Raw genomic sequence first — 27500 nt, 5'->3', positions numbered from 1 at the left:
GAATGAGTGTGTGTGTTTGAGAGTGAATGAATCAGCGAGTCAGTGTGTGTGTGAGGGTTTGTGAGTGAGTGTGTGAGTGTGTGTGTGTGTGTGTGTGGGTTTGAGAGTGAGTGAGTGTGTTGACAGTGTGTGACAGCTTGTTTGGAGTGTTTGGAGTGTGTGTTTGAGTTGATCTGCTCACACGTGCCTGCCTGCGTGCGTGCGTGTGTGTGTGTGTGTGTGTGTGTGTGTGTGTGTGTGTGCATGTGTCTGTGTGTGTGCCTGCATGTGTGTGTGTGTGTGTGCCTGCGTGTGTTTGTGCCTGCCTGTGTGTGTGTCTGCGTGCGAGTGTGTATGTGTATGTCTGTGTGCGCGTGTGTGTGTATGCGTGTGCCTGCGTGTGTGTATGTACAGTATGTGTGTGTGTGTGTGTGTGTGTGTGTGTGTATGCCTGCGTGTGTGTGTGTGTGTGTCTCACCTGGGCCTCCAGCTGCAGGTCCTTGTCCAGCAGGGCTCTCTTCTTCAGGATCTCGGCCTTCAGACTCTCCTTGTGGCGGTAGAGCAGCGAGGACAGCCGGGTGGCGTTGGCCTTGTAGCGCTTCTGCTCCACAGACTCCTCCTTCTTCCTCCTCTTCACCGCCTGCTTCTCGTCCCGGTCGATCTTGTCCAGCATGAACTTCATGGCTTGGTTGCACACGATCATCCTGGAGGAGGAGGAGGAGGAGGAAGGGGAGGGTGGAGAAAGACTTTAGTTTATGGTTCGAGTTTTGTTAATCCGTTTCTTTTTTTTAAGATGAAGTTTCCCCCCTTTATTTCTTTCTATTTCTCTTTTTATTCCTCCTCATCCTGGAGGTGGAGGAGGAGGAGGTGGAGGAGGAGGAGGAAGGGGAGGGTGAAGAAAGAGTTCAGTTTATGGTTCGTGTCCCATCTATTTTAGGTGACCAGGAGTTTAGTTAATCGTTTGTTGTTCAGTTTTTTTTCAACAGGAAGTGTTTCCCCCCTTTATTTTTTCCTTCCTATTCGTAGTCCAAACACAGAGGGAATATCCAAATAACGTGTGCACCAAAGGCCATATTTATTTATGCATACTTCTCTCTGCATACTTTTTTGGGACATAATTGAAATGTGTGTATTGCTAATGCTCACGCTTCATTATAACGCTTATTCCTTAATGTCTCTTCCAGAAGCGTAACATGTCCGTGTGTGTTGGACGTAAACCTCCCGTGACATCACTCTCCTGGATGGAACACTGGCCATCCAATAGGAAGCCCTGTCAGAGGGTCACATGGCTGACAGATGTCCAGAGTGTTTTTGTTCGGTGTGTTTATTTGGGCCGTACCGGGGGGCACATGTGCACCTCGGTGGGGCGGAGGGAGGGTGGGGGGCTGGGGGGGGGCGGAGGGAGGGTGGGGGGCTGGGGACGGACGGTGAGAGATGGATGGATAGATAGGAGGAAAGCCTGAGGTTGTCTGTTTCTGCACATGGGAAAGGGAGAGGACACACACACACTTGTGCGAGTGCAAGCAAGCACACACACACACACACACACACACTTGTGCAAGCACACACACACACACACACACACAGACACACACACACACACACACACACACACACACACACACACACACACACACACACACACGCGTCAGGATCAACCCTGGTTCCCAGACTGTGACCAACCACACAGAGAAAGGACAGGGAGTGAGAAAGATGTAGAGACGGAAAACATGGACAGACAGACAGACAGACACAGTAGTGACCTCACAGTCCCCTGGCCATCCCTGCTTCAGGTCTGGTTCAGCTGCAGTGAGTGGGTGTACTGGCCCAGTGTATTTGTGTGTGTGTGTGTGTGTGTGTGTGTGTGTGTGTGTGTGTCTACTGTGTGGTTCGTGTCTAACCCTTCTCATGACCCGGACAGTTATATATAACCCCTCTGGGTATCCCACAGGGAGGGAACGGATGACACCTCAGACACACACACACACACACACACACACACACACACACACACACAGATAGACACCAATAGACACAAACACAGGGTATGGCGGGGTCACCTCTGGTTCTCCTCCCTCTCTGCGGGGGACATGGTCTTCCTCTGCTTCAGGTGCTCGATCACGGCGTTCTGCTTCATCACCACCTGGGGGAGGGGGGGGGGGGGGAGAGGGGGTCAAAGGTCATCCTACCACACGGAGACACGTCAGCCTGACAGAACGGAAAATCCACGCATATATAGAATACGGCCGCAGTGACACGTGCATACAGAGCCCACACACACACGGTTACATCATCACAATGACCAGGTACACTGTACACACACTCTGCAGACACGCACACACGCGGACATACACACACACACTCCCACACACAGACACACACACACAGCGGTATCTAAAATAGACAGAGGAGGACAGGGACAGGTCAGAAAATAAACCGGTCCATGGGCGAGGGCTGCTGGAGGGGAGTGTTTATGTACTGATGGACGAGGACGAGGGGCCGACTGTTCTACTGTTATACTACCTGCTCCTGGCTGGACGCCTGAACACACACACACACACACACACAGAGATACACACGCACACACACAGAGATACACACACACAGAGACACACGCATACAGAGAGACACACACACACATAGAGACACGCACACACAGAGACACGCACACACAGAGACACGCACACACAGAGACACGCACACACAGAGACACGCACACACCGAGACACTTTTTCACCCAATTTGGTATCCAATTGAACCCAACCTAGCATCCAATTATCCCCTGCCTATTGCATAGGATCCGCCGCACGACCCCGTGGCCGGCAGCCCCAGAGGAGGCCGCCAGGCAGACTAGCTGACTGGCTCCTCGAGCCCAGCACCGTTATTCCGGCACTCCGGGGGCGCTGTTGCGCGACGGATCCTTGTCCGGAAATATTCCTATACCGCCCTCGGGAGCGGCCGCTCAATATGCCGCTCCCTGTGTGTGCCCCGGCCATATCCGGGTCTGGCGAGCTGGGATTCGATCCCAGTCCCCGGTGGGCAGCTTGCACTAGTGGCTAGTGCTTAGACCGCTACACCACCGCGGGGCACCCTTACACTCAATCAAACTTCTTAAGGCCCGCCCCACTACTCTGCCTCCGATTGGCTAGAAGTCGTTGGTTGGCTTGAGCAATGGGATAACATTGGTAGGCGGAACTGTCTCTTTGCTGAAGATGACTCTTTATATTACGATGTAAACAAATAGCATGTGAAATTTTTTTTTTGCTCAAAATTCCCCCGCGCCGGAAATCCGGCACTGTGCCGGAGAACTTTAAGCCCTGGAGACACGCTAACAGAGACACGCACACACAGAGACACACACACACACACACAGAGACACGCACGCACAGAGACATACACACACACACAGAGACACGCACGCACGCACACGCACACACACACACACACACACCCCCACCCACCCACCCACCCACCCACCCACCCACACAGAGACGTGCACACAGAGACACAGATATACACACGCGGAGACATGGACACCCCCCCTACACACACACACACCGCCCCCCCCCCACCTGTTTCTGGATGTCACTCTGGCTGGTGGCGGCCAGGGCCTGCTCCCTCTTGGCCTCGGCCTGCTGCTTCTTCTTCTGCTGCTGCTGCTCCCTGAGCTGCTGGATCCTCTGGAGCTGCTCCTGAACACTGGCCGTCTGGATGGTCACCACGTTACCCACCTGGAGCACAGCAACACATCATACAATCACTACATATCCAGGGTTCCCACACCTTCTGAAACATCACATTCAAGCACCTTTCAAGCACCTTTCAAGCACCTTTCAAGGACTTTCAAGGACTTTCAAGGACTCAATTCCCTCAAATTCCAGGACCAAACACGGCATAGTTTGAGACAGAACTAGTTGAGCTAAGTAAAACATTTTTGAATATATATTAAAGAAAAATATATAGAGAGAGAGACAGAGACAGGGGGGAATTCAAACTTTCAATGTCTATTTTCAAAAAACTTTTAAGACCTTGATTTCTTTTTCTCAAATTCAAAAACTTTCAAGGATTTCAAGGACCCATGGGAACCCTGTATACAGTATATGTAATATATGCCATTTTAGCTGATGCTTTTACCCAAAGCGACTTTCATTGCTGCGAGTGCGTACGTTTTTTTCCGGTGTATACGGTCCCGACGGGAATCGAACCCACAACCTAAGCGTTGTTAGCGCAATGTTCGACCCACTGAGCCACAGAGGACCGCCTGGAGAAGGGTTCCAGAGAGAGCTCAGCACCATGGTGGGTGGAGGTACTCCACACCATGGTGTGGGTCAGTGTGAAGACCGAAGTTAGCCCTAACGCTAACCCAGAAAACCCTAAACCTAGCCTAGCCTAACCTAGATGGAGCAGCAGCATCAATAAGTGTCGGGGATTTAAAATGGATATTCTAAAACTAAAATAAAAACGAATATATATTATATTCATTTTCCTCGGCTTGTCTTGTGTGATTATATCGGAAGTGCGTTGTGTTTTTAACTGAGTTGCTGGAAGCCCCGAAGATCCAAAGTCCAATTTTGTACCTTCAAAAGAAAAACAATAAAGCGCACTTTTTTTTTGTTGTTGTTGCACTTTTCAACTTTCAACCTCGCCCCAGGAAACCCACCTGTCCTGCCTGGGCCCCGCCGGTGGGCCCGGCCCCCGGCTGCTGGATCTGGATGGGGAGCTGGAGCTTGATCTGCTGGGGTAGAGCTCCCCCGGGGGCCCCCTGCTGGGCCTGGAGCTGAGCCAGGACCTGGACCTGCTGCTGCAGCCCAGGGACGGTGATCAGCTGCGGGGACTGGCCGAGCTGCAGCTGGGGCCTGCCCCCCTGGGTCTGGGTCTTCACCTGCAGGGGGGTGGGCGACTGGATGGGCATTTGCGCCTGGGTCTGGGGGGGCAGCTGGCCCTGGGGCGTGGCAGACGGAGGGGTGCCCATGGCCAGGGGGGCGCCGGCTTGGACGGGCGCGGCCGCCTGCTGGGCGGGCTGGGCGGGGGTCTTGGTGGTGGCCGGGTGGGGCTGGGACTGGAGGGTGGAGGCTGGAGAGGAGGAGGAGAGAGAACGAAAAAAAGGGAGGGTCGTTAAACCTTAAAGAGGTATATTGTATTGACTGTCATTGATGAGTGTGTGTGTGTGTGTGTGTGTGTGTCAAATGATAGGGTAGCTTTCAATGTCCTGTGGATATGATATTATGAATATGTGTGTACCAGTGTGTGTGTGTGTGTGTGTGTGTGTGTGTGTGTGTGTCCCTTACCTGCAGTGGAGATGTGTGTGTGTGTGTGTGTGTGTGTGTGTGTGTGTGTCCCTTACCTGCAGTGGAGATGTGTGTGTGTGTGTGTGTGTGTCCCTTACCTGCAGTGGAGGTGTGTGTGTGTGTGTGTGCGTGTGTCCCCTTATTTGCAGTGGAGGTGTGTGTGTGTGTGTGTGTGTGTGTGTATCCCCCCCCCCCCTTACCTGCAGTGGAGGTGGGCGTGGCGGGGGCGGCGGGGGCCATGGGGGTGAAGAGGAACCTCTGGACCTGGCCGTTGGGGAGGCAGGCCTGCATCAGCTGCTGGCCCGGCCCGGGGATGACGGTCACGCCCTGGGGGATGACCTGCAGCTGGCCCGTGCTCTGGCCCTGCCCCTGGATCATCACCGTCAGGCCCTGCTGGGCACCCGGCTGACGCTCCACTGTGCTCTGCTGCTTCTGGAGGGGAGGAGAGGGGGAGGGGGGAGGGATGAGGGGAGAGGGAGAGAGAAGGGGGGGGGGGGGGGTAGTGGAGAGAGAGACGGGTGGGGAGAGAGAAGGGGGGGGGGGGTAGTGGAGAGAGGAGGGGAGAGAGGGGAGAGGGAGAGAGAAGGGGGGGGTAGTGGAGAGAGGAGGGGAGAGAGGAGAGAGGGAGAGGGGGGGAGAGAGGAGAGAGGGTGGGGGAGAGAGGAGATTCAGCGTGAAACGAGCGAGTGTTTCAGGAGATACATGCATTTTGACCACGGCTTCATTTCCACGCTAGAAGTAGACATAACACTGTGGTCACTCGTTGTATTATCACACTGGTCCTATAAACCCTGAGAACTGCACACATCCTTCACAATAACGTGCTTGGCCGAAACTGGGGGGAACAAACTGCTTTTTGAGGACCAATATAACCCCCTTAAAATATATCAAATCTTCTTCGGAAAACTGGTATTTGGGGGATTTGGGGGATATATTTAAATGTGGTCCTGTATATATATATTGTGGAAAATACAATAAAAAAACCTTGAAAAAAAAGAGAGACAATATAACCCCCTATAAAATCGTTAATATATCAAATCTTCTTCAGACATTTTCTAGAACGTTTAGAATCTCTAGAACCCTAGAACCCTAGAGAGCCAGGTTAGAGCAGAGCTGCTGAGCTCACCTGGGCCCCCTGAGTGAGCTGTGTGAGCTGTGCCAGGGTGAGCTTCACCTGGCCCTGGCCCTGGCCCGGCGGTCGCACCCCCTGGGGGGTCTGGGCGGTGGCGGGCTGGGGGATCTGGGCGGTGGCCACCCTCTGCTGCGCCATGGTGGACATGGTGGGGCTGGCGGTGGTGACGGGCTGGCCGCGGATGATCTGGGTGACCACCTGCTGCTGACCGCCTTGACCTGGGGGGGAGGGAGGGGGGGGGGCACAGGGAGGGATGAAGACCAAGACACACGCAAACACACACATGGCACTTAGTGTGCGTGTGTGATAGGGGTGGGCATCGACGATCGATAATTGATCGATAATTGATCGATAAGGATCTTGGTCGATCACCAAATAAAACATTTGGTCGATCACAATTTTTTTTTTTTTTTTTTTTTTTTTTTTTTTGTGATCGACCAAATGTTTTATTTTGTGATCGACCAAGATCCTTATCGATCAATTATCGATCGTCGATGCCCACCCCTAGTGTGTGACACAGGAATGTGTGACACAGGAATGAATGAAGACACACACACACACACACGCACTCACTCACACACACACACACACCCATTCCTGTGTCACACACACACACACACACACACAAACACACACACACGGTACTTAGTGTGTGTGTGCGTGTGTGAGCATGTGCGTGAGTCTTCATTCATTCCTGTGTCACACACTCTCTCACACACACACACGTAAAGAAAGAGAGCTCACCTGGCTGCTGGACCATGAGGGGGGAGCGGAGGATGGTCTTGCCCAGGGCTCCTGTCTGCTGGATGGGGGCGCGGATCATGGTCATGCCTGGACGGATCTGGGCTCCGGTGGTGAGCACCTGCTGCATGGCCCCGGGGTTGCTGGGCCGGATGTTGATGGTGGTGGTGGTGCGCGTCTGGAAGGGGCTGAAGGTCTGGACCCGGCCCGGCGGGCTGGCGGGGATGATGCCCAGAACCTTCTGCTGGATCATCCCTAGAGACAGCATGATGACATCACGACAATCAATTACATTTACAATTACAGTTGTTATAAAAAAAATTCAGCAGGCGCTTTCATCCAAAGTGACTTACAATTAGAGATTACAGGGACAGTCTCCCTGGAGTCATTTAGGGCTAAGTGCCTTACTCAAGGGGGTGGTGATGTTCCCCAGGTGGGATTTGAACTCATGACCTTCTGATCACCAGTCCAGCTCACTCTCCACTAGTCCACCACTACCCCCTAATTAACATACAGCATCAGTGTTATGGACACAAAGACAGAGACAGGATTTTGTTCCAACAGGAGGTTCTCTTTAAGCCATCTTTTAACAAAACTAAAAACCTTCTTGGCCACCAATCGCATTGTTCCTGGTTATGAACGGTTAACAGTTCAATATAATAAATGCGAATGTAAATATAATTTCAAGTTTCAATTTCATACAATTAAAAATTATGTATTAACCATTATTCAATCACCTCACGCAAAGGTTCACGACCCCGGGAGACAGAAATGTAGAACGTTACCCAGGCCGGTACTTGAGGCAACAAGACAGACTTTATCAGTCAAGTTTGGCACAAACGATCCATTGAACACGCCGCTCACGTATCAATCAATACCTTGCCCAATCCATAACTCGTGGCTTTCCCCTTCCTTTCCAAGTTTTTTCGTCGTCTTTGATATCGTAACCATGGTAAATATTAGCCCAGTGGAGTAAACAACATTTCCAAAGGTGTGTCACTGACGGCCACGTTGTTTCTGACTCCATCACATACGACCAGCTCATACATTAATGTATGAGACATTTCCCCCAAATCATACATTTTATTTTCCTTCAACAAAGCGAGTGGTTTATGTGTTTGTTATTTTGGCCGGGCTTCAATGTGCGTCGACTCGCATGGACGGCAGACCCTAACCCCCACCCCCCGAAAAAACGAGAAATCAAAAAGTGTTCTCCCACGCCTTCTTCTGTGGCTTTCACCCTTTCTGAACCCCACAAGCGATCAGGTAAAGCTATACATCAAGGGTTTCCCTCCTCAAACACGCAGGTTTCAACCATTCATAAAGGCCTAGCGAGCGGGGCCTTCAGCTCTGGCCACACATCAAACCCACCCACTTCTATGGAGTAACTGTTTGGAGGGTTTGCGAGTGGCACACCGACACACTTTTATTTGAAAGAAGAAGAAGAAAAAAAAAACGAAGGAAAGGGGAAAAAGTAGTAGAGGGAAGAAAAAAATTCCCTCTGTCCATAGCGGGTTACCTGTCTGAGGAAGCAGACCCGAGGATAAACTTGTTTTCCTGCCTGACTTCCTCGCCGTGCTCCAAAACAAACACACGCTGTAACAAGTCACGCTGGATAAACATGCCCCCTGTCCCTTTAATACCCTCGCTTAATACTCTCTCTCTCTGGGCCAAACACTGTGTCACTGGACAGACCTGATGTTTGTTTGTGGAGTAATTAAGCCCTATCCACACACACACACTCACTCACACTCACACTCACACTCACACTCACACTCACACACTCACACTCACACTCACACACACACTCACACTCACACACACTCACACACACTCACTCACACTCACACGCACACTTGGTTTTGTGTGTATGTGTGTGTAAGTGAGTGCCTTGAGTGTGTGTGTGTTTGTGTGTGTGTATGTGTGTGTGTGTGTGTGTGGCTATGAGTGTAGCCAACTCTCTAACCATCGTTTTCTAAGGATAATTAGGAATGGGGGACCAATTGTTCAAAACAAACCAACAGAATCGTGCGAAAACAAACCCACATGCTTACGGTTGACTTCTGTACCCAGCACGATGGAAAACCATATTCTACGCAGCCAGATCCAAACACGATTTGGTACAGATAGACGGCTTAAAAAACGTCATCTTTCACCCCCTTAAGGCATTGGAAACTACCTCACCCACACTGGCAGTGGCAACCAGAAGTTTGTCCAATTCAATCATGGCGGGACATCCAAACAAGGCCTATTTCTATTTGACGGTGTTGTGACACTATTCATCACCTAAGGATATACCGTGACCTCAGCCAGGCACAGGTGGTGCTGTATTTGAACCATGGACCTCATCTCACTGGGTCAATATTGACTTCGGGAATTAAATGTCAGCTACCTTACTGGACTTCAAAAGACTGTCTGGGCTAACCCGTAGACTACACAAGTCTACCGTCCAATGCCACTTAAAATAACGTTCCTATTAGATTACCATGCCGACAGGACACAACGAGACATGATGTTGCCACTCCAGACTGAGAAACTGACGCACGAGGCTGGCACACTGTGGGGCCGCCCGCAACGAGCCTGGCACGGAACGGACGCCGCACGGCAACGGGAACCTTGGCACGGAATGGACGGGGCAGCACCACAATGGGACCACAATACACGTGTGAGTACACGGGGCTGTCTGAAGTGGCAAATTAGGTTAGTGGTCAGGAGAGAGGGCAGGACGTCGAAAGGGAAAGTTGGTCGAAAATAGACCTCGTGTGACGACAGCTGGTGAAAGAGGGAACAAGTCGGCAACCGACCAAATGTTGGTTTTTATTCCGAAAAATGTAAATAAATTTCAATGTTGTTGAGAATCAATGGCACACTCGCTAGTCAAGCCAAAATATTGCAATGCAATGGATTCGGTGAGTGATCCCCCCACTACTACCTAGTTAGTGTACTACGCACAGCATTTTTGCACTATTGAAGCCACTGTCAAATCCATCACTTTATTACTTTATCAATGTCGGGTTAGGGCCTGCCTCCTCCGCCTCCTCCTCTCCCCCCTCAGGTGTAGGCCTCCCCCTCCTCCCCTCCCCCTCTCCCCCGAGTGAGGGCCTACCTCCCCCTCTCCCCTGGGGAAGGGCCTGCCTCCCTGTCCTCCTCTCCCGCTCTCCCCCTCTCCTCCCTCAGGTGTGGGCCTCCACCTCCTCCCATCCTCCCCCTCCACCCATCCTCCCCAGGTGAGGGCCTACCTCCTTGCGTCGTGGGCACGTTGATGGTGACGATCTTGCTGTTGGGCGGCAGCTGTCCCGGCAGCTTGGTGGTGAGCACCTTCCCCCCCCCCGTGATCTGGAACGTCTGGCCCCCCGACGTGGCCAGGGTGGTCACCGTGCCCCCGCCGGCTGAAAGGAAACATCCCCATGAGATCCCAGTTCCCAGCCAATAATAATAATAATAACATAACTTACATTTATATAGCGCCTTTCACAGACCCGAGGTCGCTTTACAAGGGAATGGGACAAACAGAACAGAGCCAGAGAGACAAACACACCAACAAGAAACAGTGAAACAGCTACTAAAGGTTGAATGCAATGGTGAAAAGGTGGGTTTTAAGGGAGGTTTGAATATGTCCAGGGTTGGTGAGTCGCGGATATCCTTGGGGAGAGAGTTCCAGAGGGTGGGGGCTGCCACACTGAAGGCTGATCAACAAACAAGCTGGCTTCGCAAACAACTCTGAACAAGCCCAGCTAGTAATAGAGAGTCAGATGTTCGCCTCCGAACAAGGAGTCAAACATTCAGTGGGAGTTCATGAGGTTTACCTAACAGGTGTAGCACTTAGTCATGGTGGCAGGTGTAAACAGACCATCCGTCACCTTTCTAAGCTACTTCCAGAAATGTAACGCCCAATTAGAACAGGAGCACATTTTCATGAATATATAATATATCGTTTTTACATTTGATATACTGTATGAATACTGTGTATTTACCAACAACGCAAGAGGACCTCCTTTGACGTACCTTGACTGGTCTGACCCTGCTTGACCCAGGAAGCAAACGACTGCTGGAAGTTCTTATTCTGCTGGAATGTGACGGGGGTGCCCATCTTGGTGGCCAGTACCACCTTGGTTCCGGGGGTGACCTGACCGGCCAGGGACCCCAGGATGACCTTGGGGGTGGTGGCTGGCGTGACAGGACTGCTCATGGGGATGACGGTGGTGGAGCCACAGCCCTGCTTCTGCTCCAGACGCTTCTGGGACAAAAAATGCAGAGTTCAGTACTGCCAGAATGTAAAAAAAAGAAACATGACCTGAAATACTTCTTGAGGAGAAAGAAGGGTGTAAACTCACCTTGGCCTGCTCCGCTGCCTGGGCCTTCTCCTTCTCGACCCTGGGAAGACACAAATAGGATTCTCACATCCACTTTAACCACAGAACCAGCTGGAATAAAAACCCATCAACAGAACAGTGAACTGGGTGATTTTTGCCTAAAATAACTGACACAACACAGTTAGTCTAAGTGATTTTGAAGTGAGACTTCTCTCACAGTTCTCTGGTGAAACTCACCCAAGGCAACGACGGGGCCGCCGGGGAGGCTTGTTAGCAAGGCTAAGACGTAGCCCTGACAAACCTGCTTTGCCGAGTATTTTCCTTTCCAACGTCAGGTCCCTGACGAACAAGATGGATGAACTGAGACTACAGGTTGCTAAAAACAACATCGTGGGGGATAGCTGTGTGATTATTCTGACCGAAACCTGGCTAAATGACACTATTGTGGACTCAGCTGTTAGCTTGGAGGGACGGACCCTACATCGCGCTGACCGAACGCAGCTTAGCGGCAAGTCAAGAGGGGGTGGGATCATAATATCGACGAAGGATAGCTGGTGCTTAAACACGAAAACTGTAAGTAGCCACTGCTCCCCAGACCTGGAATACTTGACTGTTAAATGCCGACCCACATACCTCCCGAGGGAGTTTAACGCGGTGTTTATAACATGTGTGTACATAGCGCCTAGCGCGGACGGCAGCCTAGCATTGGCGCGGCTATATGACGTCATCAGTGGCCAACAAAGCACTGATCCACAGGCTATTCACATCATAGGAGGAGATTTCAATCATGTCGACCTGAAGGCAGTACTACCCAAGTTCTATCAGCATGTGAAATGTGCAACAAGAGGAGAAAAAACACTGGACAAGGTATTACTTACTTACGCCTAAAAAAAAAATACTTTCTTGTGCAATATGACAACCCTAGTTGACTATCTGTGCAGTATAGTACAGTGGATTGTGTACATAGCCTCTATTGATGTAAACCAGCTCTTTATCTTCTTGTGATTTTATGCATCTATGCTTTTTCCAAAATGTGTTTCTTTTTCCTTTCTTAAACACCAGGGGAGCCTCCCCTCCTAAATTTCGTTGTTTGGTACCTGTACTGTAACAATGACAAATAAAGTCTATCTATCTATCTATCGCTCCTTTTGGAGGAGCATAGGCCGTCGACAACAGTTCGCCAGGGTCCTCTGTCCTGTGCTTTGCTTTCCAGCTGTTTCCATGTTAGTCCACTCTGTGTGATGTCTGTCTCCAAGTCCCTGCGCCAGGTGTTCTTGGGCCGGCCTCTCTTCCTTTTGCCTTGGGGGTTCCATCTAAGGGCCTGTCTGGTGGTGCTGGTGTTTGGTTTGCGTAGTGTGTGGCCGATCCATCCCCACCTTCTTCTCTTGATTTGTTCTTCCACTGGTTGTTCGCCCGTTCTCTGCCAGAGATCGTTGTTACTGATGGTATCTGGCAGGGGGTTCAGCAGATGACAAACTTCAGAGCCAACAGGCTCACAGCCGCAGAGGACGACCCCCTGCTGGCGGGAAAGCTGAACACCTTCTACGCCCGGTTCGACGAGGGGCGAACGGAGGTAACCGCAACACAAACACCACTCTCTCCAGCTCTCAGCAGCCTCACCCTCACAGAGCATGAAGTGAGACGCGTACTGAAGGCGGTGGACCCCAGGAAAGCCTCGGGGCCGGATGGCGTCCTGGGACGGGTGCTGAGAGACTGCGCCGACCAGCTGGCCGGGGTTTTCACCAACATCTTTAACCAGTCCCTGTCCCAGGCCACCGTCCCACCCTGCCTGAAAACCTCAACTATCATCCCAGTCCCGAAGAAAAGCACGGTGAGCTGCCTAAACGACTACCGCCCGGTGGCACTCACACCAATCATCATGAAGTGCTTCGAGAAACTAGTCCGGGCCCACATACTCACACGCCTCCCGCCCAACCTGGATCCATACCAGTTCGCCTACAGAGCCCACAGGTCCACAGAGGACGCCATCGCGACGACTCTCCACGCCACTCTATCCCACCTGGAGAGGGGAAACAGCTACGCGAGACTGCTCTTGGTGGACTTCAGCTCCGCCTTCAACACCATCCTTCCAGACAGGCTAGTGACCAAACTACTAGACCTGGGTCTATCACACTCTATATGTGCGTGGATCAAGGACTTCCTGACCGACCGCCCCCAGAGGGTGCGGGTGGGCCCCCACACCTCCACAGCCCTCAGCCTCAGCACTGGGTCCCCCCAGGGCTGCGTGCTAAGCCCCATCCTCTACAACCTCTACACCTACGACTTCACCCCCGTCCACCCCAGCAACTACATCGTAAAGTTTGCAGACGACACCACCGTGGTGGGATGTATCTCGGGGGGGGACGAGGCGGCGTACAGGGATGAGGTAGAGCAACTGAGCAAGCTGTGCAAGGTTAACAACCTGCTGCTGAACAAGTCAAAGACCCAGGAAATCATCGTAGACTTCAGGAGGAAAAAGTCCGAGATCCAGCCCCTGCTCATCGACGGAGAGAGCGTGGAGAGAGTCTCAACCCTCCGATTCCTGGGACATCACATGCGGGATGACCTGACCTGGAAGGACAACACAAAAGGCACCATCAAGAGGGCACAACAGCGGCTATACACCCTGAGATGCCTCAGGAAGGAACACAGCAAGCAGGAGATACTGGTGACCTTTTACCGCGGCGCAGTGGAGAGCATCCACACCTACGGCATCTGTAACTGGTTCTCCAGCTGCACAACAGCGGAGAGAAATGCGCTACAGAGAGTCGTGAGAACAGCACAGAAGATCACCGGCGCCCCCCTGCCCTCTCTGGAAGAGCTGTACAACACACGCTGTCTCAGGAAGGCCTCCAAGATCTCCAGGGACCCGACCCACCCTGGGCACGTACACTTTACCAGGCTGCCCTCGAAAAGGCGATTCAGGACCCTGGCCGCTAAGACATACAGACTGAAGAACAGCTTCTACCACAGGGCCGTCCAGGCCCTGAACACAGCAAAGACCTAAGTTCTGGGCCCTGGACAGTCTGGACGGATTGTATGGCAGCTGCTGGACTGAAAAAAAAAATCAGGTGTAGTGCTGAGGCACAAACATGTACATTTCAAGCCTGCAAACTGTGACACTTTAAATAACGTGAAACAATACTATTGTGCAATATGACAACCCTAGTCGTCTATCTGTACAGTATAGTACAGTGGATTGTGTACATAGCCTTTATTTATGTAAACCAGCTCCTTCCCTTCTTGTGATTTTTTTAAAAGTGTTTTTTTCTTTCCCTTTCCTAACACCAGGGGAGCCACCCCTCCTAAATTTCGTTGTTTGGTACCTGTACTGTAGCAATGACAATAAAGTCCATTCATTCATTCATTCATTCATGACATTACAACATACCCCTATGTTCTTTACCCCTGAATACCCCCCTGTCCAGTACAACATACCCCATGTCCTTTGCCCCTGAATACCCCCCTGTCCAGTACAACATATGCCAGGTATTTGTCGTGCCCTTGCAACCCCTCCCGTTGACCCTTTGCCCTCTGACCTCTCAGAGAAGGCCCTGATCTCCCACAGGTCCAGCTCCTCCTCCGCCACCCAGGACTCGATCACCACCGGGCCCGTCTGCTTGGTGGGCTCGGGCTTCTTGGGCCGCAGGGCGCTGGAGCGCAGGCCTTTCCTCTGGGGGGTGTGGGTCTCTGCAGGGGGGGGCGGGACATAGTGAGTGTGTGTGTGAGAGAGAGTGTGTGAGAGAGAGAAGGAGAGAGAGAGAGAGAGAGAGAGGGAGAGAGAGAGGGAGAGAGAGAGGGAGGAGAGAGGGAGAGAGAGAGAGAGGGAGGGAGAGGGAGAGGGAAAGAGAGAGAAGGAGAGGGAAAGAGAGAGGAGAGGGAAAGAGAGAGAGAGGAGAGAGGGAGAGAGAGAGAGAAAAAAAGGGAGGGAGAGGAGAGAGAGAGAGAGAGAGAGAGGTGGTAGCAAGTACGCAGAGAGAATGGGAATGGCAAGAGATTTCGTTCACTCTCGAGGGCGAAATCAATCACTCGTCCTTTTATATGAAGTTTTTCCGACCCAAGTTTAGCTTTAGCGTCTGGACCTCTGTCACATGGAAGTGGGGCTGCAGCAGACATTGTTCTCTCACCTTTGGGGGTGTCGGGGACCCCCAGGGGGCAGATGATCTTCCTGATGCAGTACTCCGAGCGGATGCCGTAGGGCCCCACGTCCCGGCGTTTGATGATCTCCGTGGTGGTGATCTCCGTCTCCGACGTCTCTGTGGCAATGAGTGGGGATAGGGCTGGGTTGGCATGGAATGGTAGGAGGAGGAGGAGGAGGAGGAAGATTCCAAAGAAGATGCCGAGAACACTCCAAGACATGACATAATAAAGACATGACATAATAGGAACGTCTGACTTTTAGGTGTAGCCGATGTCAAGATAAATATTTTCAGTGGTAGTATGCACTATATTACCATGTAATATTTACCTGTAAAAATATACTTTAATAAGTCAAACTTAACTGATACTTTGAAAATCAGTACACACACACACACGCACACACCCACCCACACACCCACACACCCACACACATTTTGTCCAACAATGCATTTAACAGAGGCTTACGTGCATGTATGTGTGCGTGCGTGTGTGTGTGTGTGTGTGCGTGTGTGCATGCATGTGTGTGTGTGTGTGGAGAGAGAGAAGGTCAGGCTACCTGTACGTGTGGTGCCTACAGCTGCGGAGGGTTTCACCGCCATGTCGTCCCACCTGAGACAGGCCCACAGCAGCCTCAGCATCAGGCTCACCCCCGCCAGGGACTTCACTGTCTGGAGACGGTACCTGGAAGGGGGGGGGTGTTAAAGGTTACTAAAACACCCTCACTGTGTACATGGTTGTCTGGCTAGAGACAGACAGAAAAGTTACCACACACACACATGGCGCGCAGACACACACACGCACACACACACAACGTCTCGAACACACACACACAACGTCTCGAACACACACACACAGACACAGACACACACAGACACAGACACAGACACAGACACACACACACACACACACACACACTCCGTGTAGTGTAGCTACACACACAGACACACACACCGTCTGGGTTCACATCTGTTGCCTCATAGGTAACTGGAAACAGTTCACACAGTTGAGATGTCAGACGAGATTACACCCCCGGCCCAGGGGAGGTGAGGGGAACCTTCTGAACCTGTGTGTTCCTTCCTTATTATCCCTGAGGTCGGAGGCTCAGTGATGAACCTGACTCTATGGTATGCCTACAGGGCTTCCTCTATACGGCTATTTAAAAAACACTGAACAAACGTCTCTATGAAAACATTAAGGGAGGAGGAGGAGGAGGACAGAAGGGAAAGATATTCCTTTTCCATGCCGGTGACCACAGACGGGGAAACATCCCTTAAGTTGTTGCGCAACGCGTCGCGTCCTGACACTCCTGACAACCTCGGGATGATTCACGTCTGTTCCTGACGACTGGAGCTCTGAGACCGCTGGTCTGGTGTGTCGCACGTACAAGTCACACACACACACACACACACACAAACAGTCTCACACAGACACACACACACACACACAAACAGAGTCTCTCTCTCTCTCTCTCACACACACACACACACACACACACACAAACAGAGTCTCTCTCTCTCTCACACACACACACACACACACACACACACAAACAGAGTCTCTCTCACACACACACACACACCCACACAAACACCCACACACACCCACACAGTCACACGCCCCCCCCCCCCCCCCCCCCCACACACACACACACACACATACACACACACGGTCCTCTGGTCAGGTTGTTTTGACCGTCCAGAGTGCCAGGGCCAAAGCCACTAATGGAAAGACATAACCAACAAATCAACAGGCCATGACATGTTCACATGATTCAGATCATCATGAAGAACAACAAGTTCACCTTCACTGGACCTCAACTGCAAGCCTCCTCAAACACAGCCAGCTAGCGTGAGAGGGGAACGCAGGGGTGGATAAATGCAGTGTGTGTCAACGCGATGTTATTGTTTCAGCTTAGCTTGACCAACTAATACTGGTTGAAATTGAAGATCACGGTTAGATGATTAGCTACTTCAATTGAGACAAGTGTTCATTATAAATCAGGTGTGTTTGTGCTGGGCTGCAATCAAATCCTGTACACACTGAAGACACATAAAGATACACAGTACACACACATAAAGAAAGACTGTGTGTACAAGTACCAGTAGTTCTCCTGTTTCCATAGCATGAGGCGGCTTGATGTACAAGTACACCCCCTGGACATGATGTTGGTATGTCACAGGGTCTTACCCCCAATCCAACCCTTAATGCTGAGTGCCAAGCACTTGAACTCACAACCTCCCAATCTCAGGGCGGACACTCTAACCGCAAGGCCACTGAGCTGGTTGATATGTGATGCCATACCATAAAGCCGTCTGTGTGAATCAACTGCAGAAAACTGCATTCAACTATTATCTATTTTTCTTTAATGAGAGTGCTGGCCTGGATTATATATATATATATATATTTATCGAATCAACTTTAGTGAAGTAGTGTGTGTGGAAAATCATAGGGAGCCGGGTTTCACAAACAAGGCTTAAGAATAAGGACCAGGACTAGGACCGTTCTAAGGCCGTTCTCAATCAAATGTTGTTGTTTTTTTTAAAGAGAAAAATCTAACAAAGGAGGTTCTCTCTACCTCCACGTGATGCCATAGGTGGGCCGCGGCGAGGGGTAGGGCCAGATGTCGTGAGACGGCTTGGCGTTGTAGCTGAAGATCTGCACCTCCCGGATGCCCCCGCGCCTCGCCAGCTTCTTCAGGTCGTCGTTGGGCAGCACGAAGATGCTCTTCTGCTGGCTCTTGGTGACGAACTTGCGGTAGGAGGGCAGCGCGGTGGTCGAGCGCGTCTTCTTGGTGCGGGAGAACTTGAGGAGGCGGACGCGGCCCTTGGTGGAGTGCACCGCCACGGACAAGAGGGAGGAAGAGGAGGAGGAGCCGGCCAGCCCGCTGGAGGATTTACTGACGGAGGCCAGGAGCTTGAGCTCCTGCGACGTCACCGTCTCGCTCTGGCTCTCGTCCGATTGGCTGTCGTGCGTGGGCGAGCGCACTTTGGTCACGGTGGTGGTCTTGGTCATGGAGGTGAGGGTGGACACCACGTTGCTCTCCGTGGCGGAGACCGCCGGCGATGATGCTACTGCTGCTGCTGTTGCTCCGCCCCCCGGCGACATCCTCGACACCACCTCCGCCGCCGCCCGCGTCTCCGTGGCCACTGTGGTGGTGGTTGTGGTGGTCGTCGTGGTAACCTGGGTGATGATGGTCTTGAGGGCTTCCGCCTTCCCGCTGCTGTTCGCCTCGGTGACGTTGTTGCTAAGGCTGCTGGTCTCAGAGGCGGAGGTCACAGGCGAGGGCGCCACGCTGTTGAGCTTGACGGTGGCGGTCGTCGGTTCGGTCCGTATGGGCTGTGACCCGGTGGTGTTGTTGTGCTGCTGCGGTGCGCTCTGGGCAGCGGACCCCAGGTTCTCCACGTTGTTCTCCAGCCTCACCATCTTGGCCGAGGGTTGGTAGTCCAGCTGCTCCGAAACCGACACCTTGCTCCCCGCCTCTCCCCTCAGAGCCGGGGTCGGTTCTGAGCCGGCGGGCCCCGTTTTTTCCGCTACTACGTCACCGTTAGGCAGGGGTTTCTGCGTGACTACGGCGTTGTCCTTTAGTGATAGCCCCTGACCCTCTCCCTCCGCCCTGCCTAGGCTGTTCACCTTGGCCTCAGTGCTTCTAGGAACAGGGACAGAGTTGACCAAGGCTTGGGGGTCCGTGGTATCTTTCCCATTCACCTGGGGGACGCGGGAGGTCTGGGGGCTGCTCTGCCCGTTGCCCTGTCTCTCTCCGAGACCCTCCAGGTGCCCTCCCTTGCCGTTCTCTTCGGCCCCGGCGACAGGAACCGTAGCTGCGCTCTGGACGCCCTCTGGGGCAACAGTACTTGCGGGTGTTAATAATGTCGAGGCAGGCTTCAAAATGGCCGCCTCAGGCCTAGCGCCCTCGGTGGGAGTGAGGGTGGGCTTGGTTGCATCAGTGACGTGGGTCCCCCCTGAGCTCTGAGGATGGTTCAAGATCGGTTCCGTACCGGCGCTGGTCGGTTTAATCCCCGTCTGCCCTGAACTAGCCCCTAGGGGCCCCATAGTCCTTTCTGGGAGGTTTTCCTCCTGTTTCTGGGGGGTCATTTGGTTCTGCTGTAGCCCTGGGGGCTCTTTGGGTGTGCTGGGTGGGACAGTGAGACCCCCAGCTGTTGTGTTTGAAGCCTCAGCCTGGGGGGCCTCCCCTCTGACGGCCACCGGGACCGGGACCGGGACTGCAGTAGCAGCCGTAGGCGCCACTAGCGGTGGTCTACCGTCCACTTTGACTGTGAAGAGACTCGGCTGGGCCGGGGCCGGAGCCAGAGCCGGGGGCTGGGGTGGGTTCGGCGGCTGGGCGGCGGGGGTGGCCTTCACTGGGGTGGGTTGAACTCCTGGGGGGGTGGCCTGCCTCTGCTTCTCCTCCAGGGTGTTCTGCTTGACGCGTCGCTCCAGCAGACCGTCCAGCTTGGAGGCCTTCCTCTTCTTGTAGGCGATGCGCGTCAGGAAGCCCAGGCTGACGTCCACCACGTCGTAGTTGAAGGGCCTCTCGTCGGGGCCCAGGACCTCCTGCTTCAGGGACGCCTCCTCCTCCTCCTCCATGTCCCCCTGGCTGCTGCTGGTCCCTGGGAGAAACACAACATTGACATGTTAACATATTATTACATATCATCAACCTAGCATTGGACATATGGAGATATATGGTTGTAATAGATAATGGATAGGCTTATACAGATTCTTCTTCTCTTTTTTTTTTAAGAGGTGAGAGTCTAAACTATATCAATGAAGAGTCAAGGAAAGTCTAAAGAGTACCAACCTTTCCCTTCTTCTTGTCCTGGTTCTGATGGGCTGGGATCCACCGTCTTCTCAGCAGCCTCCTCCACCTCCATCTTCTCCTCCTTCGCCACCAGATCATCCTTCTCCTCTTTCTTCTCCTCCTCCTCAGGCTTTTCCTCTTCCATCTTTTCTTCCAGAAGGCGTTCCACTGTGGACTCCGGGGCGGTGGCGCCCCCATCCTTCTCTGTGGCGCTACTGCACCCCTGGTTGGGTGCTGATGGGGACGCGACACTCGGCCTTCGACTCAGGTCCAGCAGCGTGCATTTCTTGCCAAGTTTGGCAGCTGAGGAGTAACAGAGAAAGAAGAGATGATCAGTTTACATTTGGTACATTTACATTTGTCACAAGAGGAGGTCTAGTGTGCCGTGTGTCATCAGTGCGTTCTTAGGTTGCCAGACCTGCCAGTTAATAGTAATAACAACATATCGATCAAAGAGAATTATGAGAATTCAAATTGATTTAGTATTTGGAAACTAATGGAAAATAAACGTTGAAAAATCCATTACAGGAACAAAAACAATCCGCTGTCAAAATGAGTTATGGTCCATGCGTTTTAATCCAGCAGTCTCGTAAGCCTGGGACATTCCCCCCAGGGGATCAATAAAGTTTTATTCAATGATATAAAATTCCAAACCACACTGGAACACGGCTGACCTTCCAGCTCTTTGCGGTAGTTGGGGTTGGTGTTGCCGGGCAGCTTGGTGAGGAAGCGATGGACGTGGGTCTTACTGATCCAGCTCCACCCTCCGTACCCTGTCACACGGTACTCCTCCCCCTTCTGCTTCCACACCTAGAGAGGGGGAGAGAAGACACAGGGTCAGAGAAGTATATTATGTAGTTTGACTCTTTCATTCGGGTGATTTTTTCGTACGGAAATCTTGGTTAGTTGCACTTATGGTCATTCAACTCAGCTGCTCGCCCCCTAACTCCACCTAATGGTCAGGGTTCACTCCCGCTAGTCATTAGCCAACCTGCCACTGGGCCCTCTGGTGTAACATGACACTCCTCACACCGGAACACGGACACACGCGCCTCATCAAAGAGCCTTTAACGCTCGGCCTTCTGGGGGCAGGAAGTGGCAATTAAACACATCCTGGCGATTAGCGCTAATGGAGGACGGTCAGCTGGGTCGTAAATAACAGCCTGGCTGATCCAACTTAAAAGGCCTGGGCTGGGTCGGTAAACAGGGCCAAATGAAAAGGCAGTGTGTGTGTGTGTGTGTGTGTGTGTGTGTGTGTGTGTGTGCGTGTGTATGTATGCGTGCGTGCGTGCGTTTGTAAATGGGAGGGAGTGTGTGTGTGTGTGTGTGTGTGTGTGCGTGTGTGTGTGAGTGAACAGTACCTGATGCTTGATGGGGAAGGTGTATTTGACCCAGGTGGCCTGCTGCATGGTCTCCTCGTCCTCCAGCTTCTTCTCTCTCTTCTTCACCTTCTCCTTCTCCTCCCGCTCGATGGACGTCATACGGTGCAACCTGGTGTCACACCCCCCCCCCCCCCCCCCCCGCCCCCACCACACCACACCACCAAAAAAAAAAACAGGGATGGAAACAGTCAAAACACACACTCTGGTTTCAACATACCGTGTAAGTGAGAGGGCTGGGCCAGATCAAAACCAGAGAGAGGAGGGTTACTCCCTAGTTGCTCTTGGCTGGGCTCCATGGAATGAACACGGGGCCATAATCAAAGCTTTAAGGAGGGCAGCGATGTGGTCGCTCCCCCCCGGTAGCAGTGTAGCAGTAGAACAGGTATACGTAAATATTATCCTCCGCTCCAGGGGTGGGCCATTTGATCTGCTTGCTGATCACCTCTGGGTAAACATCCTGGGCCCTGTACACGCAGTACAGAGAGCAGAGAGGGGGCTGCTGGGTAGTGGCGTTACTCTACCGATGGGCTTAAAAAGGAGGAGGTGGTCACGCCCTTGAAAGAGACCGCAGGTCGGGGAGACGGAGTATGATGGAGTGAGGGGGGGGGGGGGGGGGGCTGCGTTTGATGCGGTTCTCACAGTCATAACGCACAGTAAGGGTAATATGACATGTCAGGATTTGATGAAGAATCACGTTTGTGTCCGTGGCAACTGGATGGATGGACAACAATGGTTTGAGAGACGAGTGTAACGTTGGTTAAGATCTTAACCATACAGGGCTGTAGTGTGTGTGTGTGTGTGTGTGTGTGAGAATAGTGGTGTGTGTGTGTGTGTGGTGTGTGTGTGTGTGTGTGTGTGTGTGTGTGTACTCGCCTGGTGTGTCCGAGCGCGTCCTTCCAGATAGGCAGCAGGGCCACCGGTTTGATGGCACACTCCAGGATGGCCATCGCCAGGGCGAACTCCCTGGCCCTGCTGCACATCTGGACCGCCTTGATCCAGTTCGACCTGGGTGGGAACAGGACAACATCAGCCCTCAAAAACCCACCTGTTCTCTAAGGCCTTTGGCCCCTAGTCTAGTTGTCACTCTCGTTGTCTTTGTTTCTTTGCTTTGTTTTTCGGTTCCGTCTGTCTGTTTATGAAATCTGTTAAGCGTCCTTGGGTTTGAGAAAGGCGCTATATAAATCTAAGCTATTATTATTATTATTAACATGGTCACAACAACAACAACAACAGTTCTTATGTCCTCAAGACTGCTAGATGTCATAACAGCCTCACTCTCTAGCTCTCTCCGCAACGCCATTCATATCAGTCTAGAATATTATTATTTTTTCTGCTTTATTGGCATAGAGACAGTAGTGATTGACAGGAAGGATGGGTGAGAGAGAGGAGGGATGACATGCAGGATAGGTCGATGATGGCCGGATTCGAAACAACAACAACAACAACAACAACAACAACAAAAAAGTGTCATATCTCATATCTCTTTGCAGCTTAAGAGGTTTCTCTGATCTGTTTGAAGCGGTGGCGGGGGTACCTGTGAGAGGCCCAGTTGGGGTGCATGAAGGGGGCGGGGACGTTGTTCTCCAGCTGGACGATGGTGAGCCTCAGCGTGGAGATGGTCAGCACCTTGGAGCCGTGGATGGAGCCGTTCCACTTGAAGTCCCCGGCGGGGGTCATGCAGAACTTGTGGGAGAGGTGGCGCCTCTTGTCGTGGTCCTCCCGGTGCTGGTGCTTGTTGAGGGCCAGCGCATTCCCGCTGTACTGGTTGTGGTAGACCCGGTACTTGCCCTCCTGGCCCAGCTTGAAGAAGTGGCTGAGGGTGCCCTTCATGACCACCGCCTTGGTGGTGCGCGTGCTGACGCGGGACACGTCGCCCTGCTGGTTGACGACCAGGACCTGAGGGAGGGGTGGAGGAGGAGGGGTTGAAAGATCAGAATACATAAAAGATATAAATCGGTGTATTGGAAACCGATTTGGGGCCGTTTATTTTTAGAAAGTTGGCCATTTCACATTGATAAGACATTCAGAAATACCTCTTATATTTCTGTTTGAATTAGAGTCTGATAAAAAATGAAATAAAGGCTACAGAGAAATGTTCTGTTATACGTCAACGTGGCTTCAACTGAAAACTCTCCTGTTGGGGTTTCCCCTGAAGGCTGGCTCTTGAGTACAGCTATGGAGGGTCTTGACATACCGCCTTATAGTAAACCTAGGGGGGTAAAACCAAGGGGGGTAAACCCAGGTTGGCGTCTCACCTCCTTGCCCTCCTTATAGACCTTGTTGGCCTCGTGCACGGCCGCTTCCACCTTCTGACTCTTCAGTTGACTCAGCTTGCTGTCGGGGTTACGGAGGCGGGTCACCATGCGCGTGGCGGCGGACATCTTGCCTCCCGGGCCGGGGGTCTCGCCGTTCGGCTTCCCGTCGCCTGATAAAGTCGATAAACGAGAATGAAAATTACAAACTCATGCGTTCAGCGTCATATTTCTATGTGATCTATGAACTGGGGGGGGGTATTCCGTCAACGTCGCTAAAGGAAAATCCAGGCTTATTTTTGATCAGCCTCCTGAGCCTCGTGAGATTGATCAATATAAGCCTGGATTTTCCTTTCGCGACGTTGATGGAATACCCCCCCCCTGGATGGGTGATCTATCCCGGGTCAGACCTGGGTCATCCTGGCTGGTGATGGAGGACTGGGAGGACTTGTCAGCCAGGTCCGGTTCCTCTGGGGTCCTGAGGACCCCCGTGCTGCCGTTGCTGTTCTCCTGGCTGGGGTGGGGGGGCTGGCTCGGGCTGGGGACCCCCTCCCCGCTCGGAGACCCAGACTCAGACAGAGCCTTCTCTACAAGAGATACAGAGACAAACATCAGAAGACGGTAGAGTCACTGTTTAGCTAAGGCTAGCCCACCACAGTGTTAGTATTAGCAATTGTAAGCTAATACAGTAGGAGATAGTGGTAGCTCATAGCTAACATTGTGACGAATGAGTGTAAAATTGTGAAGAGAACGTCATATCAAAACAGACACAGATGGAACACATAAGGACTGTCTCTTGTCAAAGGCACAGGCCAGGTCCAATTTGACAGGCAACAGCGCCCTCTAGTGTCAAGCAGCATGCATTGTAATTCCTGCAGCGTACACATACAATCAGCCAAACAGCTAACAGGGGTAATAATATATGGCATTTATATTACGCTTTTATCCAAAGTGACTTGCACTGCAGTGAGCGCATACATTCTTTAGTATATATACGGTCCCAGCGGGAAACCCAAACCCCCAAACTCAGCATTGTTAGTACCACTGAGGACCTAACTCACAGACATTAAATAGCTATTAATAACTCACAGGCATTACCCCTCTGCGCAAAAGGCATGACTAATCACTCCATGAGAAGATGATTACGGTTGCAATGCTGAGCGAGCCAGCAAGCAATAGATAATTGCCGACATCAAATGCAAATTTGGACAAACAAATAGGCCAAAGACAAACAGCAAAACAGAAAAACAGCGATCACACAAAAGCAACACAGATGGCACAGCGCAACAAAATGAACACCAATTATATACACATAGAAATATATATATATATATATTTAGTTGACGCTTTTATCCAAAGCAACTTACCCACCACAGCGGGAATCAAACCCACCACAACCTTAGCGTTGTTAGCGCCATGCCCTCCAACTGAGCCACAGAGGACCGCTATTAAACAGATGAAGCTCTTTTCTCTACATGCAGGTGGATAGACCTAACAGCAGCGATGACAGGCCAAACCAATCCAAGCTTCTCTGTCATGTAAAGTACCAACAGAGTGTGTGTCGATGACGACAAGCAAGCAAGACAGAGGCAAAGCGCACAGGATCAATGAACAGCTCCAGGCCTGAAACACTTGAAAACGTTTCTTCCTTTGTCTGCAAGTCAATGACATTCAGGCCAGCCAGACAATGCTGCTCGATTGCCGATAAGCAATCAGCTTTCTGCCATTTAGCAAAGAAGAAAGCAGGGATTCAAGCAAGCAAGGGTTGTGACGAGTGATCCAAACCGAAGCTGAGAGATCCAGGCGTTGTCTGGGGACACGGAAAATGACTTAATTCTGCAGCAGCCAATGAAATGAGGGGTACAAAAAGACAACGACCAATGACAGGACAGAATTCAGCATGAGGGGTTAGGAGGGAGGGCTGCAACGGCAAAAGGAACACCCAAGGACAGGAACAGGAAGCGGGAATGGAGGGTGACAGATTATGATGATGGGGGTTCAAAATGTACCCGTAACACCACCAACCCCCCTCCCCTGTACCTTTAGACTCATGGTCGACCTCCATGGGGGTTTGACCTTTGTCCCCAGACATCCCTGCCCCAGGAGGGGGAAGGGGAGGGGGGTCTTGGACCCCTGAGGCCAGGCTAGGGGCTTCTGCGGTGGGGAGGGAAGGCTCTGGAGCTGGGGCGTCAGGCTTAGGAAGCCCCGCTGAGACGGAGCCCTCCTCGCCCGGCGGGGGGGCCACCACCATGGCTACACAAACGGAATACGAACATTACAAACGGTCCGAGGATAGATCTATGGGTGCGTTCGTAAATTCACTCAGAGCGCCCGAGCGCACACTGGGTGCAACGTCATAGAGCGACCAGGTAATTTGATTTGACTGAAGAGGCATTCCAAGAGTGCCGATCATATTTCCAGAGCGTATTTACGAACGCACCCTATATCATGTTAGAATATGTGTCCCTACTCGACTGCTAGAGATGAGGCCATAGCAAACTCCAAACTCATAACTGTCTTGATGTGGTTATGACAGAGAGGTTAGCGTTCGCCCCACTGGTGTGTAACAACATGGCCCAGTCAGGGTTGCCAGATGGGATTGGTCATTTCCAGCCTAACCACAGTCTAAAAACCGCTAAATCCAGTAACCATTCGGCGGTAACCTGCCCCATCGGGCAACCCTGGGCCCAGTCAACATCTAAAGACTGATGAAAGCATTGTGGAACATGTGGCCATTGTCTGCGTTGACAAGCAACAACTAAGATTTCTAATTGGCAGAGAGAGGGGAAACAACAAAACTGTTGCTGAGAAGGTTGTACAAAACCGCACAGATCTATATTTCAATCTATACTTCAATCAATAGCTAATTATTGTACGCTGTTCCTGATTTTTCCTAGACACAGAAATAAACATATAGCCGATTGATCTTGTGGAAGGGAGGTGTGTGTGTGTGTGTGTGTGTGTGCATCTTACTTGAAGTGATGTTCTCCTCCTTAATCGTCTGGTCTTGGGGGGCCGTCTTCTCATCCGTGCCCTCCTCTTCCTTCTTCACTGGCTCCTCAGTCTCCTCCCCCTCCTCCTCTTTCGCCTCCTTCTCTCTCTCCATCCGAGCTTTCGTGGACTCCAGGGCCGCGCGCCGCTTCACCTCCTGCAGCTCCTCCTCCTGCTTGGCCTTCAGACGGTCCAGGATCTCCTCTGGGAACGAGAGAAGAGAGGAGGGAGGGAGAGAAGAGAGGAGAGAGAGAGAGAGAGAGGGAGGGAGAGAAGAGAGGAGAGAGAGAGAGAGAGAGAGAGAGAGAGAGAGAGGGAGATGGAGGGAGAGGGAGAGAGATGGAGGGAGAGTGAGAGAGAGAGTGAGAGAGTGAGAGAGAGAGAGAGTGAGAGAGAGAGAGGGGGGGAGGGAGGGAGAGAGAGTGAGAGTGAGAGAGAGTGAGAGAGAGAGTGAGAGAGAGAGAGTGAGAGAGAGAGAGTGAGA

At 52.1% G+C, this 27500-nt stretch overlaps 1 protein-coding gene across 1 annotated transcript in view; it reads right to left on the bottom strand.

The window, feature by feature from the left end:
• Positions 1 to 27500, bottom strand: part of LOC308149939 (nucleosome-remodeling factor subunit BPTF-like) — a gene marked incomplete at both ends in the record, with an annotated part of 44494 nt that overhangs the window by 6789 nt on the left and 10205 nt on the right. Inside the window, 24 exons of the mRNA XM_080522817.1 lie at positions 458 to 683; positions 2040 to 2122; positions 3552 to 3710; positions 4640 to 5052; positions 5468 to 5669; positions 6394 to 6617; positions 7144 to 7395; positions 10380 to 10529; positions 11146 to 11377; positions 11475 to 11514; positions 14993 to 15143; positions 15581 to 15709; positions 16150 to 16274; positions 18169 to 20200; positions 20392 to 20497; positions 20561 to 20694; positions 21066 to 21201; positions 21753 to 21882; positions 22647 to 22778; positions 23308 to 23669; positions 24029 to 24198; positions 24436 to 24612; positions 26066 to 26278; positions 26999 to 27220. Coding sequence (XP_080378943.1) covers positions 458 to 683; positions 2040 to 2122; positions 3552 to 3710; positions 4640 to 5052; positions 5468 to 5669; positions 6394 to 6617; positions 7144 to 7395; positions 10380 to 10529; positions 11146 to 11377; positions 11475 to 11514; positions 14993 to 15143; positions 15581 to 15709; positions 16150 to 16274; positions 18169 to 20200; positions 20392 to 20497; positions 20561 to 20694; positions 21066 to 21201; positions 21753 to 21882; positions 22647 to 22778; positions 23308 to 23669; positions 24029 to 24198; positions 24436 to 24612; positions 26066 to 26278; positions 26999 to 27220 — 6200 coding nt within the window. The remainder of the gene's footprint in view (positions 1 to 457; positions 684 to 2039; positions 2123 to 3551; positions 3711 to 4639; positions 5053 to 5467; positions 5670 to 6393; positions 6618 to 7143; positions 7396 to 10379; positions 10530 to 11145; positions 11378 to 11474; positions 11515 to 14992; positions 15144 to 15580; positions 15710 to 16149; positions 16275 to 18168; positions 20201 to 20391; positions 20498 to 20560; positions 20695 to 21065; positions 21202 to 21752; positions 21883 to 22646; positions 22779 to 23307; positions 23670 to 24028; positions 24199 to 24435; positions 24613 to 26065; positions 26279 to 26998; positions 27221 to 27500) is intronic.

This window comes from Nansenia antarctica, assembly GCF_963989245.1.
Source record: "Nansenia antarctica genome assembly, chromosome: 2".
Taxonomy (NCBI): domain Eukaryota; kingdom Metazoa; phylum Chordata; class Actinopteri; order Argentiniformes; family Microstomatidae; genus Nansenia; species Nansenia antarctica.
Note: the sequence above shows the minus strand (reverse complement) of the source record. Positions and strands in the feature narration are given on the sequence as shown.